This window comes from Lithobates pipiens, unplaced genomic scaffold (assembly GCF_037356315.1).
Source record: "Lithobates pipiens isolate NorthernLeopardFrog02 unplaced genomic scaffold, aLitPip1_a1.2 Scaffold_134, whole genome shotgun sequence".
NCBI lineage: Eukaryota > Metazoa > Chordata > Amphibia > Anura > Ranidae > Lithobates > Lithobates pipiens.
The window spans coordinates 8,500-32,781 of NW_027507723.1; the positions used below are offsets into that span (position 1 = coordinate 8,500).

Sequence of the window (24,282 nt, forward strand, 5' to 3'; positions counted from 1 at the left end):
GGGTCTCTTGGCCCGAACCCCTGTGCAGATCCTGCATTGCGGATTTAGTAAAAGAAGAGTCCTCACAGGAGTGCAAGGAGCTCTTATCTTCTGTACAAAAAAAAAGAATTAGCAGAGGGCCTAGGGACAGTGCGTTCCCTTGGGGAAAAAGCGTGGCCAGAGTTCCAGGCAAGAACAGAGTTTCCCTCCATCCACTTCCATACAGGTGGAAAGTGAACTATTGATTCTGAGGAGGAGGAAGAGGAGGAAGAAGCCACATCATCTAGATACAAACTTTCACTTGAGGAGGTGGATGATCTACTCCAGGCAATTTATACTACCCTGGAGATCCAGGGAGAAAAAACAAAGCTGTCGGTACATGACAAGATGTACCAGGGGCTGGAGGAGATTAAACACAGAGTCTTCCCTGTGCATAAAGTTTTAATGGACACTATTAAAAAGGAGTGGAAGGATCCAGGAAAAGGGCAGTTCTTCTCTAAAGCCCTTAAAAGGAGGTTTCCTTTTGAGGAAAATTAGGAATTTGTGTGGAATAAAAAAACAAAAATAGATGCTGCCTTTTCACAAGTGTCTAGGACAAGGGGTGGCCAACCAGTGGCCCGGGGGTCACATGTGGCCCGCGGAGCCCTTTGATGTGGCCCGCGACCTCCTGCTCTGGAATGGCAGGTTAGCAAGCCCAGATCGCAGGCTGCCGACCCGTCATACCACAGCATCGGTGTTGTGAATGAATCTGGTGGTAGAGGAAGAAAATGGCTGCAGAGCAGAGCCCCATAAGCCGATGCTTCCTGTACAGTGTCGGCTTTTGCCGCAGGCAAAGTCTATGGCAAAGTTCAGTTAACCCGCAGCACTACCCTGCACCCGCGGTGTGGGTAATCATCAGTGTGAAAGCAGTTTAGGCCCTTATCACAAGATTGGCCCTACCCATTCGGACCCTTAATTCACCTCTACAGAGTCCGTTTACTCCCGTCTGCCTCCAATACGGTCCTAAAAATCTGATAAAAAAAAAAATGGAAGGGAGTTTGCCCCCTTCCATCTGTGTGGATCGGATCGGAGGGCCTATAGAGTAGCCGTGATCTGTCATCCGCCCTCTTTGCTCATTGTAGCCCGTGACTGGTTACCAAGTTGCTTAAGTGGCCCTCGCTCTTAAAAAGGTTGGGCACCCCTGGTCTAGGAAGACTGATTTAGCCTTTGAGGATATGGGGATTCTCAAAGATGCGATGGACAAGAGGGCAGATGGGCTACTGAAGAAAGCCTGGGATTCATCTTTAGCCAGTCTGAAACCTGCAATGGCAGCTACAGTTGTAGCTAGGAATTTGGAGTGTTGGCTAGACCAACTTAAGAGTCATGTGGTAGCAGGTACCTCCAGAAAAGATATATTGGAGTCCTTCCCTACATTGCTTAAGGCCGTCAAATATATGGCAGATGCCTCTGCAGAGTCTATCGGGATATCTGCCAGATCCTCGCCGCTCGTTAACTCAGTGAGAAGAGCCCTCTGGCTAAAGACTTGGTCAGGGGATTCGGCTTCTAAGGTAAAACTGCGTGGAATTCCCTTTTTCAGGGGACCTGATTTTTGGGCCAGAACTGGAGGCTATCCTTGACGGGACTGCAGACAAAAAGAAAGCTTTCCCACAGGAAAAGAAAGTGGTGCAGCAGAGGAAGAATTTTCGACAAACTGATAGGGAAAAAGACCAGACAAAGAAAAGACCCTGGAATCCTCAGAGAGGAAGAGGCAGAGGCGGGGTACAGTTTAGAAACCCTGAGCAATCCCCTAAAAAACAATGACGATCTCCCAGTAGGCGGGAGCCTTCAGGATTTCTTGCCAGTTTGGGAAGAAACGACAAGAAGTCCATTTGTTCTGGGGATAATCAAGCAGGGTTATCTTCTAGAATTTTCACAAAGTCCCCCAAGTCAGTTTTACATCACAAACCTGTCAAGGGATCAGGAGAAGGCTCTGGCTATGAAATCTCTTCTACAAGAGCTGATGCAACAGAAAGTCATCTCCCAGGCAGGGCCGTCTTTAAGGCAGGGCAAAAGGGTCAGCTGCCCTGGGCCCTGTCATTGTTGTGGGGCCCAAAGCAGCTGCCTCATACTTGCCAACTATCCCAGTTTACATTCTCTTGTCCCTTGAAGTTTTAGTCCTGTGCTGCTACTAATGCTGCCCAGCTCTGCCCTATTGTGTACAGATGACTCACCTGCTGTGTTTACATGTAAATAACCGGCATTCATATGTAAATAGCAGTCATATGCATATGTAAATAGCTGAGGCCAATGGCATTGATATGTAAATAAAGGCAGCATTAATAGGTATATCATGCCCCCCTGCAGTGAGGAGAAGATGTGCTGTAACCTATCGCAACTAGTGAGCAGTATTACTGTACAGTAATCTCTAGCAGCCAATCAACAAGCAGAAATGTGCTGTAACCTCTAGCATCTAATCAGTGAGCCTTAAGGAGTGCTGTAACCTCTAGCAACCAGTCAGTAAGCAGTAATGATATGCTGTAACCTCTGGCAACCAATCGCTGCCTGATCTGATACAGTAAACTGATTTTAAGTCTAGCTGTTATTTATTTTATGTCTCGGAGAAGGTGGAGAGCGAAATTGCATGGGGGGGGGGGGCCCTAAGAAAATTTTTGCCCAGGGTCCAATCAGTATTAAAGACGGCCCTGCTCCCAGGTTCCAAAAGGTCAAGAGGGGAAAGGGTTTTACTCCCATATTTTTCTGGTCAAAAAAACATCCGGAAAGTTCCACCTGATTCTCAATTTGAAAGTTCTGAATCGATCCATAAAATACAAAAAATTCACGATGGATACGATTTCCTCAGTGAGGAACTTACTGACCCCCAAGTGTTACATGGCTTCCATCGACTTGAGATGCCTATCTCCATATTCCAATAGCTCCCCCAACACAAAGTTTCCTGCTCCTTGCAGTCAATCTGGAGGAAGGGGAGGTTTGGCATCTGCAGTTCTGAGCTCTGCCCTTCGGCCTTTCCTCCTCTCCCAGAGTATTCACAAAGGTGATGGCAGAAGACTTGGAGCCCTTGAAGCTGAAAGGGATTCAAATAGTGCCCTATTTGGATGACCTGCTACTGTTTGCCGACTCAAGCGGTCAAGTAGAAGTCAATCTTCAAATAACTCAAGCACATCTAAAGAGTTTGGGTTGGCTTCTCAACCTTCAAAAGTCAAACCTAATACCATCTCGAAGGGTAAGGTTTCTGGGGCACGAAGTAGATTCATTAGAACAGAGAATATTTCTGCCCCAGGAGAAATTAGAGAAGATGCAGTTAGTTCTGGAAGCACTTCAATTCAACTTGAAGATTTCCGTAAGACAAGCCATGTTGGCTCTGGGCCTGTTGACAGAGGCAATTCCCTCGGTACAGTGGGCCAGGTTCCATGCGCGTCCATTGCAGGCGGATATTTTGAGGAATTGGTTATACCAGGAACCTCTGGAGAAGAAGTTCTTCGTAGGGGCAAGAGCAAAAAGATCGCTCTGGTGGTGGAGAAACCAAGGAAACATCTCAAAAGGGCTTCTCTGGTCCTTCCCGGTAACCAGAAGACTGACCACAGATGCCAGCGCATGGGGCTGGGGAGCCCACCTAGAAGAACAAACGGTTCAGGGGGTTTGGTCCAAACCAGAGGCAAGAAGGTCGTCGAATTGGAGAGAGTTGAAGGCTATTCACCTAAGAATTCTCTCCTTCCAGGAAGTTCTAGTGAAACAGCATATCCAAATAATGTCGGACAATATGACGGCAGTATTATATTTAACGAAGCAAGGGGGCACAAAAAGCAGAACCTTGATGGAGCTAGCTTACCAAATCCTGAGATGGGCAGAGAACAAGTTGGCCTCTCTAACCGTAGTCCATTTGAAGGGGACGGAAAACACCTTGGCAGAACTCCTTAGCAGGAGAGAAATAAGGGAAGCCAAGTGGTCTCTAAATCGGGAATTATTCTAGACGATCTCCAGGAGATGGGGTTCCCCCTCAGGTGGAACTCTTTGCAAAACAAGAAAATGCAAAAGAACCAGACTTCTTCTCCCTTCAGAGGCAGGATCAAGCTCTCGGAATAGATGCATTGGCCAACAAGTGGGACTTCCAGCTGTCTTACGCTTTTTCCCCATTTGAGCAGATTCCAAGGGTGTTAGCCAAATTCAGGACGGAATCCACGGAACTAATCTTAAGAGCTCCTTATTACCCTAAAAGACCATGGTTTTCAATCTTGATGAACCTCTCAGTGAAACCTCCTTGGAAGTTGCCAAGCAGGACAGATCTGCTGAGTCAGGGCCAGATCCTCCATCCAGATCCAGCTTATCTCAATTTAACAGCCTGGTTTCTGAAGAACAGATCTTAAGACAGAAGGGCTTATCAGAGAAACTTATTACTACCCTTCTTGTAAGTAGGAAAAAAGTGACAAGAGACATTTATTTCAAAGTTTGGAAGGTGTATAATACCTGGTGTTCCAGAAAAAACTTTAATTTGCTTAGTACAATTTTGGTTTTGGAATTTCAAGAAGGATTGGAGAAGGGGTTAGCGGCAAGTACGCTCAAGACGCAGGTAGCTGCTTTATCAGCTTTTTTGGAAAGGACCCAGTCAGGGGAACCTTTTTAATAATCAGATTTTTTAGGGCTATGGCTAAAGTACAACTTAGACCTATTGTTAGTTTTCCCAAATGGGATTTATCTTTAGTTCTTCAGGGACTGACAAAGACTCCGTTTGAACCTACAGAAGGATCATCGTTAAAGTTTTTGACACTCAAAACTGTTTTGTTAGTGGCGGTAACTTCTGCCCGTAGAATCAGTGAGTTACGAGCTCTATCAATTAAAGAACCCTTTATGAGATGTCTACCACATAGGGTAGTCTTAAGGACGGATCCAGCCTTCCTGCCGAAAGTGGCTTCAGGAGATCATTCTCCCTACATTTTGCCCTTTTATCTTCGGGGCCAGGGGAAGAAGCCTTCCATACTCTTGATGTCAGGAGGTGTCTTCTTAACTATTTGGAGATAACAAAGGACTTTAGAAAATCATCTTCACTCTTTATTTTAATGGAAGGTACTCGCAAGGGATGTAAAGCTTCCAAAAGCCCCTTCGGAAGATGGTTAAATCAAGCCATTAAAGAGGCATACACCTCTTTGGGTCTGGAACCTCCAGAAGGGATTTTGCCTCATTCGACTCGAGCAGTAGCGGCATCATGGGCAGGAAGGGCCAGGGCATCTCCTGAGCAAATTTGCAAGGCTGCCACATGGTCCAGTTTTTCAACCTTTTATAAGGCACTACCGCTTGGATCTGCTTTCAGCCTCGGGCCAATCCTTTGGTAGGAAGGTTTTACAGGCAGTAGTCCCACCCTGAAGTGAGTTTCTCGGTTATCCTCTCAAAGGTGCTGTCCTGAAAGGTGAAGGGATAAAACCTTAGACTTACCAGTGACGGTATTTCTACGAGCCTTTTCGGACAGCAGCCTACTTCCCTCCCTAGGTGATAATGTATAATTATAGGGCTTGGTAACTGTCTGCTTATATTTTCCAGCATGTCGGAGGATTTCTTGGTAACAACTGACGGCATGGTGGAAGCAGCTGCTTTTAAAAGGGGCGTTGTCACGCAGTGTTTCCTGTGATGAGGTGAAGCTACGCTCTCTCCAAGGTGCTGTCCTGAAAGGCTCATAGAAATACCGTCACCGGAAAGTCTAACTAAGGTTTTCTCCCATAGACTTTTAAAGGGTGTTCCACGGCTTTCGAATTTTGCTGCGAACACCTAAAATAGTTTGCTGTTCGGCAAACTGGCGAACAGCCAATGTTTGATTCAAACTCATGTTTGACTCGAACATAAAGCCCATCCCTACCCACCACTAAAGTGGTCCCACCTGTAACCCCCAGCAAGTTCCCCAAAACATTGCCAGCATTCATTAATAAGTTAGGAGACTTAACGGGCTGACCTGGGGTAGTCCCGACAGCCGCAGCTCCAGAATCCCTCGGTGATGGCTGACGCTTTGCTTCCACCTCAGAGTAAGACAGCTCACCCTCTGGCTCGGGGACACCTGGCGTTAGCAGGTCTCCCTCCTGTAGCAGCCCAGGCGATGTAGGCCTGGCCACCATGGAACTGCGCTGTTTGGCTCCCCCACCCAGTGCCAGCTCCGCCCCGAATTGGTGATGTGGCCTGCTGCATCCCCCCCCCCCCCCCATTTGTCCTTGCGGGCGTCCTCGTGTTCTCCTCGGAGCTGCTGGCCTCGTGGGGTGATGGCCCAGCAGCCGTGGTGTTGCCTCTCCCTCGCCGAGACTCCCCCTGCCCTGGAGTGTCCGAAGGGGAGGAGTCTGCGCGTTCCTGCCCCAAACGCCGGCGGGAGGAGGTGTATGCACTGTACATGCCTCCGAGCTCCGCCTCCGCAGAGGATTCCGTTCCGGCCTGCCACCTGCGGTAGCCTTTGCATGAGCCCTGGGTGGGTCCCCTAAGGGGCTCCTAACGTGGCGCAAAGCTTTGGGGGGGAGGGTGGGCAATCCAGGCGAGCAACACTCGCCTAGACCACTGCGGGTGGGATGTCAAAACACATTCACCCAGACAGCCATCCAGGTGACACAGAACCCCGATCATCTGACCCCTCTCTAATAAATAGGCTCTCCCATCAGGCCGAGGGCAAAGAAACCCCTGCCAATTGGCTGAGACAACCCATCCACTCCTAGTCCGGATTTACTAAACCTTTTGTCATTCTAATGCCACAGGTAACAATGCCACCTAGTGACAGAAGAGAGTGGTGCATCAAACCCAGATTTAGGAAAAAGTCAGTGGATCTCCCTAACAATCAGCCTGGCTGATTGTTACCGGAGAGCAGACTAAATTTGTTAGTAACCCTGCCTTTTTTTTTTGAAGGTGAAATCTGTAAATGGGGTTTCTCATTGGATGTTAACATCCAGCAGCCAGTATATGTGATATACTGCCCGTTACATCAAATCTACAGGTCAGCTCTGATCCTCCTAGAAACCAGGGGCTTTCTAGGTTATAGCTGGGAGCACAGTCCTGCCCTAAACAACCCATCTACATTCTGTACCTATGGCTCCTCGGTCTGTGTGCATGGTGCCATCAGAACGTTGGCTGTATCTGGATGCGGATGGGGGTCATCTCCTGCTATCTGAGTGTTTAAACATGTAAGCTGACTTATGGGTATGTAAAGGTACGGGTCATCCCGACGGAATGAAAGTTCATGAGATATCCTACAAATACATATTAATGAAGGTGTGAAAACATCTGGTACACCTCTGTGCCGCCACCACAGGGGCCTCAGAGTGTATATTGTGGCACTCCCCATTCGGTGAACGGTGTATAATGGGGCACTCCCCGTTGGGTGAACGGTGTATAATGGGGTGCTCCCCGTTGGGTGAACGGTGTATAATGGGGTGCTCCCCGTTGGGTGAACGGTGTATAATGGGGTGCTCCCCGTTGGGTGAACGGTGTGTAATGGGGCGCTCCCCGTTGGGTGAACGGTATATAATGGGGCACTCCTCGTTGGGTGAACGGTATATAATGGGGCACTCCTCGTTGGGTGAACGGTGTATAATGGGGCCGCTCCCCGTTGGGTGAACGGTGTATAATGGGGCCGCTCCCCGTTGGGTGAACGGTGTATAATGGGGCCGCTCCCCGTTGGGTGAACGGTGTATAATGGGGCCGCTCCCCGTTGGGTGAACGGTGTATAATGGGGCCGCTCCCCGTTGGGTGAACGGTGTATAATGGGGCACCCCCGTTGGGTGAACGGTGTATATTGCGGCGCTCCCCGTTGGGTGAACGGTGTATATTGCGGCGCTCCCCGTTGGGTGAACGGTGTATATTGTGGCGCTCCCCGTTGGGTGAACGTTGTATATTGTGGCGCTCCCCGTTGGGTGAACGGTGTATAATGGGGCGCTCCCCATTGGGTGAACGGTGTATAATGGGGCGCTCCCCGTTGGGTGAACGGTGTATAATGGGGCACTCCCTGTTGGGTGAACGGTGTATAATGGGGCACTCCCTGTTGGGTGAACGGTGTATAATGGGGCCGCTCCCCGTTGGGTGAACGGTGTATAATGGGGCCGCTCCCCGTTGGGTGAACGGTGTATAATGGGGCACTCCCCGTTGGGTGAACGGTGTATAATGGGGCACTCCCTGTTGGGTGAACGGTGTATAATGGGGCACTCCCTGTTGGGTGAACGGTGTATAATGGGGCCGCTCCCCGTTGGGTGAACGGTGTATATTGCGCCGCTCCCCGTTGGGTGAACGGTGTATATTGCGCCGCTCCCCGTTGGGTGAACGGTGTATATTGCGCCGCTCCCCGTTGGGTGAACGGTGTATATTGTGACACCAATCATTATATACAGTGATATCTGACTTCTTTCCTCTTCTCTCCATACAGAAGAGGGAGTGGTGAAGCTGTATTTAAGGGGTCGCTCCGTTCCCCTATATGTTCCGGATTCGCTGGTCGCCTCCTACAATATAGAAGCAAAAGGAGAACCTCCAACCAGGGAGCTGCAGCTGGAATGGGTGTATCCTTCACTGTAATATCTTCTAAATCAGTCTGACCATTGCCCTGTGCCGTCCTCTCCACCATGGCCACATGTCTGTCCCTATTGTAGATGTCTGTTCATAGTCCTTAACGGGAGATGTGCACAGATACGGGTACAGGGGTCGGGACTGCCGCAGTAACCTCTTCATCTTGCCATCAGGAGAGTTGCTGTATTTTACAGCTGCGGTCTGCGTCTTGTATGACCCCGTGGCCGGCACCCAACGCCACTACCGAGGACACACGGATGACATCAAAAGGTAGGCACTTCAAACCTCTCACCAGGGTCACTTCCACATAACGCCCATCAGGTTACCGATAAAGTCGTTGTGTGTGAAATAACATCTGTCTGTTTTCTCCAGCCTGGCCGTCCATCCAGACTCCGTCACCATTGCCAGCGGGCAAGTGGCTGGCAACTCCCATGATGGCAAGGTAAGTCACAGGGAGGGCCTTTCCAGTTTGATGCTCTTGATGTTGGCTCCCCACCATTGAGACCTCTCCATGAGCCTGCAGTTCTCGGTGGATACATAAAATATATGTGTGTCGCAGTTCTTCCACCTACAGCGGTCTTATAGTAGCGGGTTGTTATATTCTGTATTATTCCGGCAGGCTCTGCCTCCTCATGTCCGCATCTGGCACTCGGTCAGCCTCTGCACCCTTCATGTCATTGGAGTTGGCCATTTCGACCGAGCAGTTTCTTGTCTGAGCTTCTCGAAGACGGTGAGTGTTCCCGCCATAGAGCCACACCCCACTTCTTAAACCATGTGACTAGCGAGCGTCTCTTCTCCTCACAGGATGGTGGCAGTCATTTGTGTGCATGTGATGAGTCTGGGGACCACGTCTTGTCTGTGTGGCAGTGGCAGCGTGAGCAGAAGGTGACCGAGGTGAAGGTAAGTACTCATTGCCATTCATAAGAACTAATTATTGTAATCAAAATGCCATCAAACCACTGACGCTCTCTCTTCATTCCCAGTGCTCCACAGAGCCAGTGCTGGCCGCCATCTTCCATCCCACCGAACCCAACCTGATTATCACCTGCGGCAAGTCCCAGCTGTACTACTGGAGCCTTGAAGGGGCCACAGGGGCAGGGGCCGCAGGAGGAACCGCCCTGTTAACTAAGAGGCAGGGGGTATTTGAGGTAAGAAGTCGGAGGATTGGCGCTGTTGAACATAACAGGAACACAAACAAGAAAATGTGCTGGAAACCAAATATCCAATGGCCACTGACCATGAATGCAGCCTATTGAGGCTCTAAGACCCCCCCACCTTAAATGTAGAGAGAGCCTTGTGATTCATAGAAGAAGTACGACCCACCTGCTCAGTTTACAGTATTCAGGTGTCGTTGTACTGCTCCCGTCCATCGCACCACCTTCTGTCAGTGAGCTGGGAACTCTGATTGTAATGCAGGATGGGAATTCCCACATACAGGCGATATATAACGAGCCTCCTCCAATCAGATTCATCCCTGCTGTGAAAGTCTGAATGTGATTGGTACAGAATTCACACACAGGAAGTACACTCCCAATGACCATGTGTGGAGATGTATGAAGCTTGGTTACAGAGTAAGGAAGAATAGGGGCCATCATTGCTAAAACCGATCTGAAAAATGCAAATTCCCTGGCTGTCTAACTCCATAAAGTAGCATGAAGGTCAGGAAAGTGATATCAGAGTGTACAAATCAGTGACTCTAAAAGAACTGATGCCAGTGGATCGACAGGACAGCCTGGGAACTAATATATTCAGAAAAGGGAAGATGGCAGCCTTGCTTCTTCCTCAGTTCTGGATTCTGCTGCAGTGTTTGCCAGAATCCTCCCTGTCCAAGTCTCATAGTAGATGAACGCAGGCAATGAATGACTGGCACCAGATTGTGACACTAATGCTGACATTTCCCTCCACAGAAATACGAGAAACCGCGTTTCGTCCTGTGTGTGGCATTTGCAGAGAATGGAGATCTGGTGACTGGAGACTCCAATGGGAACTTGTTTGTGTGGGGTAAAGGTAAGGACAGATGGACGCCAATCACATGTGTGGGGTTGTCACGTACCAGATAAGACCAGAACTGTGTGGACTGCAACAGAGGAAACCCAAACGTGTATAAGTGAAATATGATTTATTAAAGAAAGTGAATAATATAAATACAACCACACAGTGCAATAAACTAACCAACAAAGACCCCCAAACAACAACAGACAGATATGTACAATAAATGGGAAATGCAAGTACCGTAAACGATAGGCAGGCCAGGGTCATACACAGAGGATCAGCAAATAAACAAGGGCAGTCCAGAATCAGAGTCACAAGCCAGGCCAAGGTCATACATGGGGAGATCAGCAAATGGGGTAAGGAACACAGGACAGGGAGAGGATGGATGGATCAGACTTCAGGACAGGAATAATGGTAACAGGTGGGACAGGGTTGGGACCAGGACAGGGAAACAGGAGCAGAGCCACGGGTCACAGGGTCACAGGTTCAGGGTACAGGAACAGGTTCAGGGTCGCAAGCAGCAGGTCAGGGCACAAGGAACAATACCGAGGCAAACATATGACTGCTTGCCAGCTATTTATAGGCCTGTGATTGGCCTCAAGTGACACCTGATTGCAGGAGGTGCTGCCTGCTCCATACTGCCAGGATCCATCCGCTGGTGGACGCCAGTACTGCGGCCCAAAGATGATATAGCATCAGCAGGAAAAAGCTCTCCTGACAGCTCAAAACTGACAGGAGACACCTGCTGGTGGACCTCAGTACTGCACGCCAAGAGACAGATATTATCAGCGGATGGAACATTTCCTGACAGGGGTAAAGGTGAGGACAGATGGATGCCAATCACATGTGTGGGGTAAAGGTGAGGACAGATGGATGCCAATCACATGTGTGGGGTAAAGGTGAGGACAGATGGATGCCAATCACATGTGTGGGGTAAAGGTGAGGACAGATGGATGCCAATCACATGTGGGGGCTTAAAGGTGAATCACATATGGGGGGTAAAAGTGAGGACAGATGGACGCCAATCACATGTGGGGGGTAAAAGGTGAGGATAGGTAGACACCAATCACGTGCAGGTGGGTGGGGACAGATGAACACCATTCCCATGTGGGGAGTAAAGGTGATTACAGGTAGACATGAATTGCATGGGGGGTAAATATGAGGGCAGATGGATGCCAATCACATGTGGGGGGGGAGGGAAACAGATGGATGCCAATCACATGTGGAGGGGGGGAGGTGAGGACAGATGGACGGCAATCACATGTGGAGGGGGGGGGGACAGACAAATGGCAGTTATACATGAAAGGTAAGCTGACACACACCTGTCTCTTGCAGGCAGTCACCGGATCTCTCATGCCGTCTGCGGCGCCCATGATGGCGGTATTTTTGCTCTCTGTGTATGTAGGGATGGCACTCTTCTTTCTGGAGGTGGCAAAGATGGCAGAATCATTCTGTGGGACCGAGAATACAAGAAAGTGCAAGAGACCCGGGTACGGTGGGACAGGGGTGGGGATTTGGAATTCTGGGTACAGTTGGACAGGGTTGGGGAGTTTGGAGTCCGGGTGCAGTAGGGATTCTGGAGTCTGGGTGAGGTTAGACAGGGGGGGAGATTCTGGAGTCTGGGTGCAGCGGGACCGGGTTGGAGAGTCTGGAGTCTGGGTGCAGTGGGATAGGGTGGGGATTATGAATTACAAGTGCGGTTGGACAGCGATGGGTATTCTGGAGTCTGGGTGCGGTTGGACAGGGGTGGGGATTCTGGAGTCTGGGTGGGGTTGGACAGGGGTGGGGATTCTGGAGTCTGGGTGCGGTTGGACAGGGGTGGGGATTCTGGAGTCTGGGTGAGGTTGGACAGGGGTGGGGATTCTGGAGTCTGGGTGAGGTTGGACAGGGGTGGGGATTCTGGAGTCTGGGTGAGGTTGGACAGGGCTGGTGATTCTGGAGTCTGGGTGGGGTTGGACAGGGGTGGCGAGTCTGGGTGGGGTTGGACAGGGGTGGGGATTCTGGAGTCTGGGTGGGGTTGGACAGGGGTGGGGATTCTGGAGTCTGGGTGGGGTTGGACAGGGGTGGGGATTCTGGAGTCTGGGTGGGGTTGGACAGGGGTGGGGATTCTGGAGTCTGGGTGCGGTTGGACAGGGGTGGGGATTCTGGAGTCTGGGTGGGGTTGGACAGGGGTGGGGATTCTGGAGTCTGGGTGGGGTTGGACAGGGGTGGGGATTCTGGAGTCTGGGTGGGGTTGGACAGGGGTGGGGATTCTGGAGTCTGGGTGGGGTTGGACAGGGGTGGGGATTCTGGAGTCTGGGTGGGGTTGGACAGGGGTGGGGATTCTGGAGTCCAAGGAAGAGATTAATATTGTTATATGTGCTTTCATACTTCAGATTCCAGAGTGTTTTGGGCCGGTCAGGACCATTTCAGAGGGCCGAGGGAGTGACACGCTGTATGTGGGGACCACAAAGAACTGTGTGATGAGTGGCAGTCTGCAGAGCGGCCTGAATTGTCTCATACAGGTAGTGTGTCTATGGTGTGTGTGTGTGTATTACAAGACTGGAAATTCATTATCATTCTGGGGAAGAGCTCAAACCAAGCAAGAGGCTGGGTCCTCACAATCCCTCACACACCCAGATCTTACACCTAGGCAGAACATAGACCTGAGAAGGACCTCACGATCCTTTACACACCCAAGCAAACCGTAGACCTGAGATGGACCTCACAATCCCTCAGACCACCAGATTACGCACCTGTGCAGACCATAGACCTGAGATGGACCTCACAATCCCTCACACACCAAGAGCGCACACTTGGGTAGACCATAGACCCGAGATGGACTTCAAAATCCCTCAGACCACCAGATCATACACCTTGGCAGACCATAGACCTGAGATGGACCTGACGATCCCTCAGACCACCAGATCATACACCTGGGCAGACCATAGACCCGAGATGGACCACACAATCCTTTATATACCCAGATCACACACCTGGGCAAACCGTAGACCTGGGATGGACCTAACAACCCCTCAGTCCGCCGGATCATACACCTGGGCAGGCCATAGAATTAAAATTAACCTTACAATCCCTCAGACAAGCCATATCACACACCTATGCAGACCATAGACCTGAGAGGAACCTCACAATCCATCATAAACCCAGATCATACACCTGGGCAGACCATAGACCCGATATGGACCTTGCAATCCCTCAGACCACCAGATCATTTTTACTATTATTGTACAGGAATTGTATAGCGTCAACAGTTTGCACAGTGCTTTACAACATCTGAGCAGACAGTACATTTACAATACAGGGGGAATTAGAGGGCCCTGCTTGTTAGAGCTTACAATCTAAAAGGGTAAAGTGGTACAAAAGGGTAATACCTGTGGGAGATTAGCTGATGGAGAAAATAAAAGTACAGTTGTTCGGGGGAGACAGTATACAGTAGGTTTCTCTGAAGAGAAAAGTTTTCAGGGATCACCTAAAAGTAACCCGAGTAGGACAGGGATATGCAATTAGCGGACCTCCAGCTGTTGCAGAACTACAAGTCCCATGAGGCATAGCAAGACTCTGACAGCTACAAGCATGACACTCAGAGGCAGAGGCATGATGGGACTTGTAGTTTTTGCAACAGCTGGAGGTCTACTAATTGCAGATCCCTGGAGTAGGAGATAGTCGGACATATTGGGGTAGGGAATTCCAAAGGATGGGAGAGGCTCAAGAGAAGTCCTGGAGGCAAGTATGGGAGATGACAAGGACACTAGAGAACAGAAGGTTTTGGGAGGAACGAAGAGAACGATTTGGTTGGTATTTTGGGACTAGATTAGTGGTGCAGGTGGGGGCCGAGTTGTGGTTGGCTTTGTAACTTAATGATAGTATTTTGAATTTAATTTATTGGGTGAGTGCCAGTCAATGGAGGGATTGGCAGAGAGGGGTAGCAGACGCTGAGCAGTTTACAAGGTGGATGAGATTGTCAGCAGCATTCATGATGGATTGAAGGGGGGGGGATAGCCTATGTAAAGGTAATCCAATGAGGAGGGAGTTGTAGTAGTTGAGGCGTGCGATGACCGGGGAGTGAATTAGAAGCTTTGTGGTGTTATTGGTTAGGAAGGGGCGTATTCTGGAGATGTTGAGGTGGCATGATTTGGACAGTGATTGAATATGGAAAGGAGAGTTCAGAGTCCAGGATAACACCTAGCACCATGGCGTGCGGGGACGGGCTGATAGCTGTGCCATTGATCTTGACAGAGAAGTCGGGGGAAGAGGCACGTAGGGGAGGGAATATCATGAGCTCAGTTTTGGATAGATTGAGTTTGAGGAAGTGGTGTGACATTCAGGCTGATATGTTTGTTGGGAAATGAGTGATGGAGTGAGCTGAGGAGTACAGAGGGTGCAGTGGGATAAGTAGCTGAGAACCAGCGAAGAGCACAGTCATGGAGACCAAAGAAGTAAGGTTTTCTGAGGGCGGTGAGGTGAACCGTATCAAAGGCAGCAGAGCGCTCCAGAAGTAAGCGTACAGAATGGTGTCCATTCGTTTTTACTGTAAGTCGTTGGAGTTTTAGGAGAGCAGATTCTGAGGAGTGTTGAGGGTGAAATCCTACACCTTGGCAGACCATAGACCTGAGATGGACCTCACAATCCCTCAGACCACCAGATCATAAATCCAGGCAGACTGCAGATCTGAGATGGACCTTACAATCCTTCACACACCTAGGCAGACCATACGCCTGAGATGGACCTCGCAATCAATCACACACCTGGGAAGACCACAGATCTCACAATCCCTCAGGCCACCGGATCATATATGTGCAGACTATAGACCTGAGATGGACCTCACAATGCCTCAGACCAACAGGTCATACACCCAGGTAGACCGTGGACATGAGATGGACCTCGCACACCCAGATTATACACCTGGGCAGACCATAGACCTGAGGTGGACCTCACAATGCCTCAGACCAACAGGTCATACACCCAGGTAGACCATAGAACTGAGATGGACCTTACAATCTCTCACACAGCCAGATCATACACATGGGCAGACCATAGACCTCAGATGAACCTCACAATCCCTCACACACCCAGTTCATACATCTGGGCAAACCATAAACCTGAGATGGACCTCACAATCCCTCAGACCACCAGATCATACAGTTGGGCAGACCATAGACCTGAGATGGACAGATTGGGGAAGGGAATTCCAAAGGATAGGAGAGGCTCAAGAGAAGTCCTGGGAGGAGATGACAAGGGAACTAGAGAGCAGGAGGTCTTGGGAGGAGAGCAGGAGGTCTTGGGAGGAACAAAGATAACAATTGGGTTGGTATTTTGAGACAAGGTTTATGATGTAGCCGGGGGCAGAGTTGTGGATGGCTTTGTACTTTATTGTTAGTACTTTGAATTTAATTTGTTGGGTGAGCGGCAGCCAATGGAGGGATTGGCAGAGAGGGGTAGCAGACACTGAGCGGCTTGTAAGGTTGATAAATCTGACAGCATGATGGACTGGGATAGCCTATAGAGAGGTAAGCCAATGAAGAGGGAGTTTCAGTAGTTGAGGCGAGAGATGACCAGGTAGTGAATTAACTTTGTGGTGTTATTAGAAAGGGGCATATTCTGGAGATGTTGCGGAGGTTGAGACGGCATAATTTGGACAGTAATTGAATATGGAAAGGAAAGTTCAAGAGTTCCAGGAGTACACCTAGCACCCTAGGGTGTGGGGAAGGGCTGATAGCTGTGCCATTGATCTTGACAGAGAAGTCAGGGAAAGGGGCACATGGGGGGGGGGGGGGTAATATTATGAGCTTGGTTTTGCATAGATTGAGTTTGAGGAAGTGTCACATCCAGACTAATATGTATTAGCGATATGTGAGGAGACTGATGGAGTGAGCTGAAGGGTATAAAGACAGATTTGGGTGTCGTCAGTGTATAAATGATATTGAAAGCCATGAGAGGCAATCAGCTTGCCCAGGGAGGAGGTGTAGATGGAGAATAGGAGAGGTCCAAGAACAGAGCCTTGGGGGACCCCAACTGAGAAAGGAAGAGGAGAGGAGGAAGGGAGGAGGTGTAGATGGAGAATAGGAGAGGTCCAAGGACAGAACCTTGGGGGACCCCAACTGAGAAAGGAAGAGGAGAGGAGGAAGGGAGGAGGTGTAGATGGAGAATAGGAGAGGTCCAAGGACAGAACCTTGGGGGACCCCAACTGAGAAAGGAAGAGGAGGAAGGGAGGAGATGTAGATGGAGAATAGGAGAGGTCCAAGAACAGAACCTTGGGGGACCCCAACTGAGAAAGGAAGAGGAGAGGAGAAAGTAGAATTGTAAGTGACCCTGAAGGTGTGGTGGGATAGGTAGGATGAGAACCAGTGAAGAGTACATTCATGGAGACCAAAGGAGTAAAGTTTTTTTTATTTTATTTTTTTGAGGAGGAGGGGAAGGTCAACCAAATCAAAGGCAGTGGAAAGGTCCAGAAGTAAGAGTACAGAATAATGTCCATTTGTTTTTGTTGTTAGTAAGTCGTTTTGTGAGTTTTAGGAAAGCAGTTTCTGTAGAGTGTTGAGGGCACAATCTTACACCTTGTCAGACCATAGACCTGAGATGGACCTTACAATCTTTTAGACCACCAGATCACACACCTGGGCAGACCACAGACCCGAGCTGGACCTCATACACCTGGCAGACCATAGACCCGAGATGGACCTCACAATCAATCACACAACTGGGCAGACCATAGACCTGAGATGGACCTTACAATCCCTCACACACCTGGGTAGACCATAGACCTGAGATGGACCTCACAATCCCTTACACACCTGGGCAGATCATAAAACAGTGACTGATCTCACAATTCCTCAGACCAACAGTTGATACACCTGGGCAGACCATAGACCTGAGGTGGACCTCACAATCCTTTAGACCACCAGATCATAGACCTGGGATGGACCTCGCAATCTCTCAGACCCCCAGAGCAAACACCTGGGCAGACCATAGATGTGGGATGGACCTCACAATCTTTCAGACCCCCAGATCATGCACCTGGGCAGACCATAGACATGGGATGGACCTCGCAATCTCTCAGACCCCCCAGAGCATACACCTGGGCAGACCATAGATGTGGGATGGACCTCACAATCTTTCAGACCCCCAGATCATGCACCTGGGCAGACCATAGACATGGGATGGACCTCGCAATCTCTCAGACCCCCAGAGCATACACCTGGGCAGACCATAGATGTGGGATGGACCTCACAATCTTTCAGACCCCCAGATCATGCACCTGGGCAGACCATAGACATGGGATGGACCTCGCAATCTCTCAGACCCCCAGAGCATACACCTGGGCAGACAATAGACCTGAGATGGACCTCAGACCACCAGATCACACACCTGGACAGACGGTAGACCTGAGATGGAGGTCAAATACATTTCTTTCCATAAATGTGCATTATAGTGTTGGCGGGATGTGTATGTTTATGCCCTTTGCAGGTAACTCTGATGCCGTGTACACACGGGCGGAATGTCCAACAGAAAAAGTCAGACGGAAGCTTTTCATCGTATATTCTGATCGTGTGTATCCCTCATCTGAGTTTTTTTATGCAAATTCTGACGGACCTAGAAATAGAACATGTGGGAGAACAGTGTCTGTCCTGGAAAATACAGGCAACACTATCAATATGGTGTCCGCAGACATGCAATTGTCTTCTGATTACATTACATGCAGGTTCAGAAAATGACCATTTAAAGTGTTCAGGTGACCTCAATGTAGTCACATGACGTAAAACAAAAAATCCATTCATATGATACAGTGAGGTAGATTTAATGAGACTGGAGAGTGCAAAACCTGGTGCAGCTCTGCTTGGTAAGCAATCAGCTTTCAGGTGTTATTTATTTAGCAAAGCTTCACCACTTGCCTACCGGGCACTTAAACCCCCCTCCTGCCCAGACCAATCTTCAGCTTTCAGCGCTGTCACACTTTGAATGACAGTCACTCAGTCATGTAAGACTGTACCCAAATTAATTTATTTTTTCCTTTTTTTTCATACAAATAGAGCTTTCTTTTGGTGGTATATGATCACCTCCTGGGTTTTTTATTTTTTGCGCTATAAATAAAAAAACACGGAGAATTTGGAAAAAAAAAACGCATTTTTCTTAGTTTCTGTGATTAAAATTTTGCAAATTATTAATTTTTCTTCATAAATTTTGGCCACAATTTATACTGCTATATATCTTTGGTAAAAAAATAACCCAAATTAGTGGATATTATTTGGTCTTTGTGAAAGTTAGAGAGTCTACAAGCTCTGGTGCCAATCATAATAAATTGATCACATCTGATGTACTGGTGGTCGATCTCATTTCTTGCGACCCGAACAAGCCAGGAAAGTACAAATACCCCCCAAATGACCCCTTTTTTGAAAGTAGACATTCCAAGATGTTTAGTAAAAGGCATGGTGAGGTTTTTGATGTCATTTTTTCCCACAATTATTTGCAAATTAAGATTTTTTTTTCTCCCCACAAATTTTCATTGTAATAGGTTATTTCTCTCACGTGGCATGTGTATACCACAAATGATGCCCCAAAATACATTCTGCTACTCCTCCTGAGTATTACGATACCACATGTGTGAGACTTTTACACAGCCTGGCCACATACAGAGGACCAACATTAAAATAGCACCATCAGGCGTTCTAGGAGCATAAATGACACATCTCATTTCTCAACCACCTATTACATTTTTGAAGGCCTTGGAGCACCCGGACAATAAAAACGTCCACAAAGTGACCCCATTTTGGAAAGCTAACACCTCAATTTATAATCTATGAGGCATAATGAGTCTTTTGAATGGTTCATTTTTTTTCCAGAAGTTTTTGGATAATGTGGGGGAAAAAAATTAAAACACTTCTGTCTTTTTTTACACAAAGTTGTCCATTTATAAGATATTTCCAACATATAGCATGTAAATAGCAACAATTACACCCCAAAATACATTCTGCTACTCCTCCTGAGTATGGTGATACCACATGTGTGAGAATTTTTTACACAGCCTGGCCACATACAGAGGCCCAACATGCAAGGAGCACCATCAGGCGTTTTAGGGACACATACGGTAGCATGCACATACCAAGAATTACACTCTCAAATACATTCTGCTGAGCAAAAAGTAAACAAAACATTACCTGTATTTTTAGTAGCGCAGTTTTCCACAGGAGGATAGCACTGGTCCAGGCAGCAGGCAGGGACTTGGTCAACAAAAACAAACACAATTTTCCAGGCAACAGGCAGGAATACTGTCCATAGACAGTCCAGGGTCAGTGCAGGCAGAGATTATCAGCAGTGCCAAAATATTGGTCCTGGCAGTAGGCAGGTCCATGTGGTGTGGTCAGTTCATGCGACAGGCAGAGGCATAGCATAGGTCCTACAGGCAAAAGTAGGGCCTCGTTCAGGACAGAATGGGGATGGGGTAGAGGCTTCTCCCACCCAAATCTCTTTGAAGCCTCCGAGTCTCCAGACCCTAATCTAGGAATGAGAAAACAAATTAAATTGTTTTCTTCATCCAGAAAAACAATTCTGGAGCCCCTCACATATGAGACCCCTGTGTTATGAATCCCACTAGTCCACTGGCAGGGTACAAGATCAGTCCAAGAGGTAGGCAAGAGGCATGGTCAAACAGTCCAGAGTCAGTTCCAGATCAGGCAGAGGTATGTACAGAATCAGTAGGCGGAAGCGTGGTCGAATAACAAGCCAGGGTCAGTTACAGAGCAAGCAGAGGCATAATGGTGTGAAGGTAAATGGCAGGAAGTGAGGGTTATGTTTACCATACTTCACTAATAATTGAGTGAAGTATGGAAACGGCAGAAACAGTCCACTATGCAGAGGCCTGGCTGGGAAGGACGTTGGGCACAATAAGTGGTGTCTCTTCTCACTCCTCGTTTGGTGCACAACCGCCATTTTTTCTGACGGTTTTGGCTTGTTGGTCTGGGAGGGATTTTATCAGGAAAGTGGAGTTCAAAGAGTGGTAATCACATCGGATCGAATGTTTTCTGGTGGGCCGTTCGGGTAAATAAGGGCAGTGGTGATTTCCTCCTGGTAGCCGAGGAAGGGTTTGGGTGTTTCGGTGGAGTTGCGATAGATTACATAGGTGTTGTATATGGCCAAATGAAACAAATAACTTGAAACTTTTTTTATACCGCTGGTATGTTCGTCTTGTGGAAAGGTAGGGTTCGAGAATCTGGTTGTTGAAGTTGACACCCCCCATGAACATGTTGTATTTGTGGATACATGTTGGCTTTTGGATTGGGCCATTCCTCCTGGTGATCTCAACGAATGTATTGTTGAGGATCGAAGAAAGCATGTAGACATCCCTTCTGTCCCTCCACTTCACAGAAAGATTTTGCTCATTCCATAAACTCGCCGCTTCTCCTCTTCTTAACTTCTTGTTGACGAGGCTTTGAGGAAAGCCCCTCCGGTTCGTCCTTATGGTGCCGCATGCTGGAGTGTTCTTTCTGTGAAGGTTGAGGAACAGGGACAAACTAGTATAAAAATTGTCCGCATACAAATGGTAGCCTTTCTCCAGGAGTGGGTTTATGAGTTCCCGCTTGATCTGATGTATTCTGGGCAATTAGGGGGGTGTAGCTGGGTGTCCTTCCCTTCGTATACCATGAAGGAATACGTATACCCTGTGGCTCGGTCGCACAATTTATACATCTTCACCCCATAGCCCTTTTGGTGGGAATAAATTGTTTTAAGTCCAGCCTGCCAGAAAATTTGACAAGGGACTCATCCACATATATGTGTTGGTCTGGGGTAAACAACTGGGGGAAGATCTCAGAAAAATTATTTATTAGCGGCCGAATTTTATAAAGCGTATCACAATTTGGGTAATTTCAGGGAGGGCACTGGGTATTGTCGTTTATAGTGTAGGAATCTCATAATCATGAGATATCTGGTCCTGGGCATTACTGAGGAAAAGATGGGCATGTGGTAGATGGGGCGGGATGACCAATATGAACGTAATTCATTTTTTCTATTTAGTCCCATACAGAATGTGAGGCCCAAATATGTTTTAAACTCCTCCACTGTTAGGGCTCTCCACTCGTAGGGTATAAGAGGACATTGGGTTACTTGCTATGAATTGTTGTGCATATGGGTTGCACTGGGCCACAATCGATGCAAGCATGTCCTCAGTAAAAATTAAATGGAAAAAGTCTATCCGGGAAAAAATTTCTGTGTCCATCTGGACTCCTGGCTGGGCAGTGAAAGGGAGAACGGTAACTTCTCCTGAATTAGGAGGAAGCCACAAGGGGTTCTGAAGGGAATAGGGAAGGCTGGCATGGAACCTAACCCTTTGGGGCTGAGGTGACACCCCACTGGTACTTGGCCTTTGCCGAGGTACTGCGGTGCTGGTGGAGGGCTCTGCGGTGTTGGTGGATGGCTCTGCGGTGCTGGTGGATGGCTCTGCGGTGCTGGTGGATGGCACTGCAGTGCTGGTGGATGGCACTGCCTCCTCACCAGTATGCCTTTGTCTGGGGGGCAGACTCTCATCCTCCTCCTCTGAGGCTGTCAGTGTACCACTGGCTAGGATAGGCTTGTAGTCAACGTCAGACTCAGAATCTGAATATGAGGAATCCGAAGTGGAGAGCTCTCCCTTGCTTTTGTCGGCCGCAAGAATATTGTATGCCTCCTCGGCTGAAAATAATCTTTGTGACATTCTTAGTGATGACAAATGGCACTGATGACATGTGACACTGGCGGATTGCACTGGTGACAAATGGCACTGATATGTGGCACTGATGTGGCAGGTGGCACTGATAGGTACTGTGGGCGCTGTATATGTGTTTTTGTACATTCGCAATCACTCACTAGCTGAAGCACAGAAGCTCTCCCTCCTCGCACACTGTGTGAGGTGGGAGAGCCGGCAATGAGAGATGATCTCATATGTTTACATTTGAGATCATCTCTCATTGGACACAAAGATCGAGTGCTAAATGGCCGCTGTGATTGGCCATTTAGCACGATCTGTGATTGGCTGTGTCCAAGGGGCACAGCCAACACAGATTTTCCACAATGCGTGCAGGGGGCGCACAGGGAGGGGGTAAATAGGAGGACATCCAGGGGCACCCTCTCGGCAATTGAGCGCCGTGCTGTAGATGTCTTTTGTCTATGGCGTGGGTGCAAAGTGGTTAACTGAACAAGTTGAAGTTAGAAGCGGATTGTCTACCATGCACATCTGCACCAGATTTTTCACTCTCCTGTTTTAGTAAATCAACCCCATGGTGTCTGACCATTCAGATATTCCAGGTCCTCAGACTGATTTATTTCATGGCACTCATACTCGCCATCCTTCATGTAGTTCCATAAGTGGAGGACTGAATTCTCGGCACATGACCCATGAGCTTCTCCTCTGCTCTCTTTTAGGGTCACACGGATGAACTGTGGGGTCTTTGCTGCCACCCATCTCTCGATCTCTTCCTGACCTGTGGCCATGACAAGCAGGTTCATCTCTGGAACAGCAAAGAGCATCAACCAGTCTGGAGCACCACACTGGAGGTGAGAACCCGGGATTGGGACCCTAAGGGCCGGAATTTGTACAGGTCAGGGGTCTGTATTTAGTATAAATGTACTTCTCCCCTGCTGTCTGCAGCCAGTGCTGGCAAATTGGTTTCTGGTCTGCTCCAACACACTGCAAGATTACACTACGAGCAACCAGAAACCTCGTCCAACAGAGCATTGAGGGGGCCCAGAATCTAGTGAACAATCCCAGAATGGGGCAATACCCCTGTATGGGGGGTGTCTAGGACATGATCCTGGTATGGGGATAGTACCCCTGTATGGGGGGTGTCTAGGACATGATCCTGGTATGGGGGCAGTACTCCTGTATGGGGGGTGTCTAGGACACGATCCTGGTATGGGGGCAGTACTCCTGTATGGGGGGGTGTCTAGGACACGATCCTGGTATGGGGGCAGTACTCCTGTATGGGGGGGTGTCTAGGACACGATCCTGGTATGGGGGCAGTACTCCTGTATGGGGGGTGTCTAGGACATGATCCTGGTATGGGGGCAGTACTCCTGTATGGGGGGGTGTCTAGGACATGATCCTGGTATGGGGGCAGTACTCCTGTATGGGGGGTGTCTAGGACATGATCCTGGTATGGGGATAGTACCCCTGTATGGGGGGTGTCTAGGACATGATCCTGGTATGGGGGCAGTACTCCTGTATGGGGGGTGTCTAGGACACGATCCTGGTATGGGGGCAGTACTCCTGTATGGGGGGTGTCTAGGACATGATCCTGGTATGGGGGCAGTACTCCTGTATGGGGGGTGTCTAGGACATGATCCTGGTATGGGGGCAGTACTCCTGTATGGGGGGTGTCTAGGACATGATCCTGGTATGGGGGGCAGTACTCCTGTATGGGGGGTGTCTAGGACATGATCCTGGTATGGGGGTAGTACTCCTGTATGGGGGGTGTCTAGGACATGATCCTGGTATGGGGGCAGTACTCCTGTATGGGGGGTGTCTAGGACATGATCCTGGTATGGGGGTAGTACTCCTGTATGGGGGGTGTCTAGGACATGATCCTGGTATGGGGGCAGTACTCCTGTATGGGGGGTGTCTAGGACATGATCCTGGTATGGGGGTAGTACTCCTGTATGGGGGGTGTCTAGGACATGATCCTGGTATGGGGGCAGTACTCCTGTATGGGGGGTGTCTAGGACATGATCCTGGTATGGGGATAGTACCCCTGTATGGGGGGTGTCTAGGACATGATCCTGGTATGGGGGCAGTACTCCTGTATGGGGGGTGTCTAGGACACGATCCTGGTATGG

General features: G+C 49.0%; 1 protein-coding gene across 1 annotated transcript in view; it reads left to right on the forward strand.

The window, feature by feature from the left end:
- Positions 1-4,195: 4,195 nt before the first annotated feature.
- The window catches only part of LOC143981293 (echinoderm microtubule-associated protein-like 2), a 28,833-nt gene continuing 8,746 nt past the window's right edge, over positions 4,196-24,282 (forward strand). Inside the window, exons 1-11 of the mRNA XM_077479095.1 lie at positions 4,196-4,381; positions 8,329-8,483; positions 8,611-8,760; positions 8,863-8,932; positions 9,110-9,220; positions 9,295-9,390; positions 9,474-9,638; positions 10,398-10,497; positions 11,818-11,972; positions 12,858-12,986; positions 22,873-23,004. Of these exons, the coding sequence (XP_077335221.1) occupies positions 4,196-4,381; positions 8,329-8,483; positions 8,611-8,760; positions 8,863-8,932; positions 9,110-9,220; positions 9,295-9,390; positions 9,474-9,638; positions 10,398-10,497; positions 11,818-11,972; positions 12,858-12,986; positions 22,873-23,004 (1,449 nt within the window). The remainder of the gene's footprint in view (positions 4,382-8,328; positions 8,484-8,610; positions 8,761-8,862; positions 8,933-9,109; positions 9,221-9,294; positions 9,391-9,473; positions 9,639-10,397; positions 10,498-11,817; positions 11,973-12,857; positions 12,987-22,872; positions 23,005-24,282) is intronic.